An 8,647-nucleotide genomic window follows, 5' to 3' on the forward strand; every position below is an offset into this window, starting at 1 on the left:
CACGACCTACAGGACTGTGGCTCTCCAGGACCAGGGTTACCTATAGCTGTGGTATAATGCTACTTTTGCCCCCAGCTGCAACTATCCAATTGAGAGACAGAGACTAACATAAAGCAATGCAGTATCATTGAATTGTATTCAATTTGAATAACATGGATTGCAGTACACTTTTAACTTTATCACATATAGACTTGATATTATACATATATCATTTGCATACATATATTCTATCGTTCACATTGATGCGTGGCAGAGTAATGTTATTGTGGCTCCCCCCCCCTCTCCACTATTTGGCTGGAAGGAGGAGCAGCTCATGAATAATGTTTAACAAATATCATAGCTGATCAGGAAGTCCAGCCCAGGTCTGCTTGTAGAGCCTCAGCTTCTACCCAGATCTGGATGTAAAAGACATGGAGGACCCTGCATTCTAACGAGATTTACTATTTCATTCCTTTTAGGATTTTTTTTTTTTTTTTGGAATCGCCAATTTTTTTTTACCCCCATTTTCTCCCAATTTGGAATATCCAATAGTTTTCAAAGACCTCTTCTCTTAGTGCTGCAACTCCCATGTGGACTCAGGAGAGACTAAGACACACGTTTCCTCCGAAGTGTGTTCTGTCAGCTGACCTCCTTTTTTCACCCCACAAGCTGACAGCGAAGGCAACCAGAGCTATCGCGCCATTGGAAGAAGCACAGTTCCGCAGACCACTTGCAGGTGCCCAGCCATCACAGGAGTCCCTCGTGCAGTAAGACAAGGATTACTGGGCCGACTCAAACCCTCCCCACCCAGTCGGTGCTTGGACAATTGTGTGCGGCCCCAGGGAACTCCCAGTCATAGTCGTCGATCTCCAGGCTATAGGAGGCACCATGTGCTTCCCATGAAGTTCCTTAGCTGGAGTCAATGCCACAGTTCTGTTTGCACTGTTGTTGATAAAGTACCTGCACATCTGACAGTAGAATCTTTTTTTGAGTGCACCATCCTCCACAGCCAGTGGACCCAAATATTTATTTAAAATCATATTTATGTCTGAATTGATGTTGTCTAGCTCAGCTAGCTGTGATTCTTTCAAACTTTTCACAAGGTAGCGAATCTCTTGTGCTTTTTCAGTTGGATGGCACTCAATAAGCTTTCTGATATTTAAAGCAATGTTCAAGGCATCCACAGCTGCAAAGACTCCAGCACAAGGATCTCTCAATGCTCTGCCTACATCAGAGATCACTGAAGGAGGGACATCAACAGCCAGGCCTACTGCAATCGCAGCAACATCATCAGACAAGCCCAGAGCAGCACGGGTTTTCCTATAAATGCCAATTAAGAGAGACCCAATATATCCTCTATATGAATTAGCAAGTTTTGTATAGCACATTCCACCAAGTGCTTTCATTTTACTGTTAATGTCATTCACTGTTTCCTCTAGTCTCTTGTTCTTATCTCTAGCTCTCACACCCTTTGCTATTTCTACGCCAACATTGAATACTCCCCCAGTTACAGGACCACCGTGATGTCACAGCACTGAGTGTGATGACCATTTTTCTGGCTATTTAGTCATTGATGATTAAGAGATACCTACAAAACCACGACCTACAGGACTGTGGCTCTCCAGGACCAGGGTTACCTATAGCTGTGGTATAATGCTACTTTTGCCCCCAGCTGCAACTATCCAATTGAGAGACAGAGACTAACATAAAGCAATGCAGTATCATTGAATTGTATTCAATTTGAATAACATGGATTGCAGTACACTTTTAACTTTATCACATATAGACTTGATATTATACATATATCATTTGCATACATATATTCTATCGTTCACATTGATGCGTGGCAGAGTAATGTTATTGTGGCTCCCCCCCCTCTCCACTATTTGGCTGGAAGGAGGAGCAGCTCATGAATAATGTTTAACAAATATCATAGCTGATCAGGAAGTCCAGCCCAGGTCTGCTTGTAGAGCCTCAGCTTCTACCCAGATCTGGATGTAAAAGACATGGAGGACCCTGCATTCTAACGAGATTTACTATTTCATTCCTGTTAGGATTTTTTTGGAATCGCCAATTATTTTTTACCCCCATTTTCTCCCAATTTGGAATATCCAATAGTTTTTAAGACCTTCTCTTAGTGCTGCAACTCCCATGTGGACTCAGGAGAGACTAAGACACACGTTTCCTCCGAAGTGTGTTCTGTCAGCTGACCTCCTTTTTTCACCCCACAAGCTGACAGCGAAGGCAACCAGAGCTATCGCGCCATTGGAAGAAGCACAGTTCCGCAGACCACTTGCAGGTGCCCAGCCATCACAGGAGTCCCTCGTGCAGTAAGACAAGGATTACTGGGCCGACTCAAACCCTCCCCACCCAGTCGGTGCTTGGACAATTGTGTGCGGCCCCAGGGAACTCCCAGTCATAGTCGTCGATCTCCAGGCTATAGGAGGCACCATGTGCTTCCCATGAAGTTCCTTAGCTGGAGTCAATGCCACAGTTCTGTTTGCACTGTTGTTGATAAAGTACCTGCACATCTGACAGTAGAATCTTTTTTTGAGTGCACCATCCTCCACAGCCAGTGGACCCAAATATTTATTTAAAATCATATTTATGTCTGAATTGATGTTGTCTAGCTCAGCTAGCTGTGATTCTTTCAAACTTTTCACAAGGTAGCGAATCTCTTGTGCTTTTTCAGTTGGATGGCACTCAATAAGCTTTCTGATATTTAAAGCAATGTTCAAGGCATCCACAGCTGCAAAGACTCCAGCACAAGGATCTCTCAATGCTCTGCCTACATCAGAGATCACTGAAGGAGGGACATCAACAGCCAGGCCTACTGCAATCGCAGCAACATCATCAGACAAGCCCAGAGCAGCACGGGTTTTCCTATAAATGCCAATTAAGAGAGACCCAATATATCCTCTATATGAATTAGCAAGTTTTGTATAGCACATTCCACCAAGTGCTTTCATTTTACTGTTAATGTCATTCACTGTTTCCTCTAGTCTCTTGTTCTTATCTCTAGCTCTCACACCCTTTGCTATTTCTACGCTAACATTGAATACTCCCCCAGTTACAGGACCACCGTGATGTCACAGCACTGAGTGTGATGACCATTTTTCTGGCTATTTAGTCATTGATGATTAAGAGATACCTACAAAACCACGACCTACAGGACTGTGGCTCTCCAGGACCAGGGTTACCTATAGCTGTGGTATAATGCTACTTTTGCCCCCAGCTGCAACTATCCAATTGAGAGACAGAGACTAACATAAAGCAATGCAGTATCATTGAATTGTATTCAATTTGAATAACATGGATTGCAGTACACTTTTAACTTTATCACATATAGACTTGATATTATACATATATCATTTGCATACATATATTCTATCGTTCACATTGATGCGTGGCAGAGTAATGTTATTGTGGCTCCCCCCCCTCTCCACTATTTGGCTGGAAGGAGGAGCAGCTCATGAATAATGTTTAACAAATATCATAGCTGATCAGGAAGTCCAGCCCAGGTCTGCTTGTAGAGCCTCAGCTTCTACCCAGATCTGGATGTAAAAGACATGGAGGACCCTGCATTCTAACGAGATTTACTATTTCATTCCTGTTAGGATTTTTTTTTTTTTTTTGGAATCGCCAATTATTTTTTACCCCCATTTTCTCCCAATTTGGAATATCCAATAGTTTTTAAGACCTTCTCTTAGTGCTGCAACTCCCATGTGGACTCAGGAGAGACTAAGACACACGTTTCCTCCGAAGTGTGTTCTGTCAGCTGACCTCCTTTTTTCACCCCACAAGCTGACAGCGAAGGCAACCAGAGCTATCGCGCCATTGGAAGAAGCACAGTTCCGCAGACCACTTGCAGGTGCCCAGCCATCACAGGAGTCCCTCGTGCAGTAAGACAAGGATTACTGGGCCGACTCAAACCCTCCCCACCCAGTCGGTGCTTGGACAATTGTGTGCGGCCCCAGGGAACTCCCAGTCATAGTCGTCGATCTCCAGGCTATAGGAGGCACCATGTGCTTCCCATGAAGTTCCTTAGCTGGAGTCAATGCCACAGTTCTGTTTGCACTGTTGTTGATAAAGTACCTGCACATCTGACAGTAGAATCTTTTTTTGAGTGCACCATCCTCCACAGCCAGTGGACCCAAATATTTATTTAAAATCATATTTATGTCTGAATTGATGTTGTCTAGCTCAGCTAGCTGTGATTCTTTCAAACTTTTCACAAGGTAGCGAATCTCTTGTGCTTTTTCAGTTGGATGGCACTCAATAAGCTTTCTGATATTTAAAGCAATGTTCAAGGCATCCACAGCTGCAAAGACTCCAGCACAAGGATCTCTCAATGCTCTGCCTACATCAGAGATCACTGAAGGAGGGACATCAACAGCCAGGCCTACTGCAATCGCAGCAACATCATCAGACAAGCCCAGAGCAGCACGGGTTTTCCTATAAATGCCAATTAAGAGAGACCCAATATATCCTCTATATGAATTAGCAAGTTTTGTATAGCACATTCCACCAAGTGCTTTCATTTTACTGTTAATGTCATTCACTGTTTCCTCTAGTCTCTTGTTCTTATCTCTAGCTCTCACACCCTTTGCTATTTCTACGCTAACATTGAATACTCCCCCAGTTACAGTCACCCCAGCCCCTGCAGGAACCAGTCCAAGGGTGGCTCCCCACGTAAAAAGAGCCAGAGCTAGCCCTGCAACGGCCATGACCCCCCCGACAACAGAAACAGAGCTCCCTATAGTCTTAGCGATGGTAGCCTTCCTGTCACCCTCATCCAGTTCATCAGCAATCCTGTTGAGTTCTGTGAGAAAATGTGTAACCTGCGGCTTCTCATTTTGATACATCTGGACAAACCCCTTCAGGCACTTGATTCTTCTGTGGATCTCTTCAGGCTCTTCCCTGCAAAGACAGTTTAGAATCAAGTTACTTTACTGTATCAGATACCCACCTTGGTGCCACATCACACACTTTTCATCACCAGCGACAACTCATCACAGACAACAACTCACCGATTAAGGCCACGATATATCATAAGAGCTGTGCTAAAAACAAATAGAGCTATAATAAATCATAAATAACAGATACAGTACATATTCACTTACAAATTACATAAATAAAGCCCATAATGTACAAAATTGTACTAGTTCATGACCACCCAACTAACAAACAAACAAGCAAAAATAAATAAATGAATAACAAGTTTGCTTTTCAAACCTTTGTTTTAACACTAGAAGTGCCGAAATTTCAAACTACCTACAAGCGCCACACCGGTTGTTTTCACCTGAGCGTTTTAAACAGCTGTATATATGTATATATATATATATGATGTGTACATATGATAATGTACCCTTCGTGATGAATTGTCTCTGGTGAGGAATTGTACCTGGTGATGAACTGCTGGTGATGAAATGCTGGTGATGAATTGTTATAGACCCATTCACCTTGCACATACTCACCAAAAAACAGCTGCAATCTCACTTTACATGATGGTGATCAAGGATTTCCCAATACAGACTACTGTACTGAAGATCAAGTAAACACATCTGTAGATGTTATTTTGTAACTATACATAACTACATATATATATATATATATATATATAATATATATATATATATATATATATATATATATATATATATATATAAATATATATATATTAGATATACATATATATAGATATATATAACTATATATATATATATATATTATATATATATATATATTATATATATATGATATATATATATATAGATATATATATATATATATATATATATATATATATATAATATATATATATATATAATATATATACATATATATATATATATATATATATATATATATATATATATATATATAGGATATATAGTGTCAGTCAGAAATATAACTTGATCAAAGAACAAAATGTTTTTTAGGGAATTATGGTCAAATGCAAAATATGCTTTTCACTATAGCATGTCACTGTAGCACCATTACAGACCTCCTCTGTTCCTCCTCATCTCTCTTCTGATACTCCTCCACCTCTCTCAGTATCTCCTTCATGTCTCTCAGTTTCTTCTCCATCTCTTTCTGTTTTTCCTCCATCTCTTTCTGTTTTTTCTCCATCTCTTTCTGTTTTTTCTCCATCTCTTTCTGTTTTTTCTCCATCTCTTTCTGTTTTTCCTCCATCTCTTTCTTCAGTTCCTCCATCTCATTCCATTTCTTCTCCATCTCTTTATTGAGTTCCTCTACCTCTCTCTTATGTTTCTTCTCTAAATCTCTCCTCAGTTTTTTCTTTATCTCCCTCATTTTGTCCCGCATCTCTCCCCTCAACCATTCCTGCTCCATCTCTCTCAGTCTCTTTTCCATGTCCTCTCTTTTTCCTCAATCTCCCCCCAGTTTAGTCCCACTGTTGAGAAAATCACACACACATTAATAATCCTCATTACAGGGCAGCAGTGTAGCGAAGTACAGGTTAACGCAAGGCAGTCCATCACAGGGCCTCACACACACTCTCACACAGAGGGCAATTGTGGTTCCAATCAACCTGGACAGCATGTCTTTGGACTGTGGGAGAAAAGCAGAGTACTCAGACAAAACCCACGCAAACACGGTGACCAGAATCAAACCCAGGACTTGGAGCTGTGAGGCAGCAGTGCTAACCACCATGCCACTGTGCTGCCCCTGTATAAAACAACACCACAAAATATAGAGTTTATTTTCAGGCTTTTTTATTATTATGCTGTATGTATTTATGAACAATGGGATAGTCTTTAAATTATTTTTGTATGTTTACTGACTCGGGACCCCCTGTCTGTCCTCTGGATTTAGTTCCTACTGAGCTGTTCTCAATTACTTCTGAAAAGTATATATACAGGTTATTTTGCATTGGGTACATTTTCAATGAATGATACAAAAACATCCATCCATTATCATAATGGCTTAATCCTTTAGAGAAGTCAATACAGTGCAATATATACATACACACATATAGACTATACAGAGAGACAAGGAGTCAATACATCCATCCATCCATTATCATAACTGCTTAATCCTTTAGTCATGTTAATTTTAAAAAGATTAAAAACAAACTTGCCACAGTACAAATTATCATCGAAACATCTCATTTGCTTTTGATAACACTTGATAACTCCTATAAAAGATTTCTGACACTTCCCTTCTTTATTTTTTTCTCATTATAAAAAGTGCGACAGTAAATTTTTTATGAATATGGCCCATAGACATGCTTTGTGCTGTTAAATGCAAGCCAAACTAGCAAGAATGAAACTATATAAACATCATATAAACATCACGCAGGCACACTGGAAAGCAATCATTGATACAGGAATTAATAATAAACCATGGTGAACTGGGTTCGTTTTCTAACATTTGGTAATACTCTTGTGATTTTACCTTTCTCGTCTCTCCAGTGTATCCCTCCAGTCTGTCACTTCTCTGGCGCAGTTTTCTGTTCTCTAGCCTCTCTCCAGTGTATCCCTCCAGTCTGTCACTTCTCTGGCGTAGTTTTCTGTTCTCTAGTCTCTCTCCAGTGTATCCCTCCAGTCTGTCACTTCTCTGGCGTAGTTTTCTGTTCTCTAGTCTCTCTCCAGTGTATTCCTCCAGTCTGTCACTTCTCTGGCGTAGTTCTCTGTTCTCTGGACTTTGGTTTTGTGTACAGTTCCTGCCGTACCTGCTTGTATGATGTTTGTAAGTCCAAAGGTCACTGTCACCTGAATGCCTAGTATTTCACTGCATTCAAACTGCAGCCTCCCTGTATCTGCAAAGCTTCACTGGAACTGGAGATTTAGTATTTATTCTTTATCATACTCATTTTCACTTTTAATGAAGTTTAGCAGAATTTGGGTTCCTGTTGATTAACTCAATGACGAAAAAACATTATCAACTTTAAATGTATTTTTTTTATTCAGTTTTATTGTCAATTAAAAAAAGAAAGTAAAACTTTCCTAATCCCTCTGTGCTTTTACAATGCCTTACCACCACTGTCCCTCCTCCCCTGTGCTTTAGTATTCTGTCACTGCACTTGACCACATTGCACAGTTTAAGGCAGCCCATATGCAGCTGACAGGTGTTCTCTCTAACGGTGTCAACTCAAGAGCAGCTACGGTGAGAGCTACAAAGAACAAACTGGTATATAGATTTGTAAGGTTCTCCAGAGAGCCTTTGCTGCGAGAAATACGAGTTCATCAGAGCTCTGTCTGAAGCCTGTGTTTGTGATCCTAGCTGGAAAACTTGGTAACATTTTATGAACACTTGCTCTCATTCTCATGCATTCTCGTGCAGAGCGAAACTGAATCTGTATCAGTTTTTGGAGGCAGGAACATTACTAATCTAATCATAATATATGCTTTTCCCTTACAGCACTCTCAGTACACTCAAGGCTTTCAAAAGAATAGCGATTACAAGTTTTCTTAATGTCAAAGAGCTGCTTATGCTAGGTACAGTAAAGTACTTGCCAAATATTTTGTCTAGCTCCTTAACATTACTTTTTTTACTGTTCTTATTGAACTGTTACACTTTTAACAAGAGTCCATTTAGCTTTTAAAATCAACTTCAAGTTAACCTATTTTACAATTTTGATATACACTGTTATCCCATAATCATTTGACCATAACAACAAATATTATCACGTACGCATAAATCA

The 8,647-nt window shown here is 40.2% G+C and overlaps 1 protein-coding gene across 1 annotated transcript; it reads right to left on the reverse strand.

The window, feature by feature from the left end:
• Positions 1–550: 550 nt before the first annotated feature.
• On the reverse strand, positions 551–7,635 carry LOC121308041 (cingulin-like). Its single transcript, XM_041240350.1, has 3 exons — positions 7,399–7,635; positions 5,987–6,394; positions 551–4,899 (listed from the first exon to the last, which is right to left on the reverse strand). Exons 2-3 carry the CDS (start codon positions 6,352–6,354, stop codon positions 3,894–3,896), a joined length of 1,374 nt encoding a protein of 457 aa, XP_041096284.1. The 5' UTR covers positions 6,355–6,394; positions 7,399–7,635; the 3' UTR covers positions 551–3,893.
• Between the last annotated feature and the right edge of the window lie 1,012 nt (positions 7,636–8,647).

This window comes from Polyodon spathula, unplaced genomic scaffold, assembly GCF_017654505.1.
Source record: "Polyodon spathula isolate WHYD16114869_AA unplaced genomic scaffold, ASM1765450v1 scaffolds_92, whole genome shotgun sequence".
Classification (NCBI taxonomy): Eukaryota; Metazoa; Chordata; class Actinopteri; order Acipenseriformes; family Polyodontidae; genus Polyodon; species Polyodon spathula.

Excerpts from the sequence above, each read along its gene's own strand:
- LOC121308041 (XM_041240350.1), bottom strand. The coding sequence starts at position 6,354 with ATGGAAAAGAGACTGAGAGAGATGGAGCAGGAATGGTTGAGGGGAGAG. Across the intron at positions 4,900-5,986 it reads GATGAGGAGGAACAGAGGAG|GGAAGAGCCTGAAGAGATCC; the intron begins GTCTGTAATGGT and ends CTGTCTTTGCAG.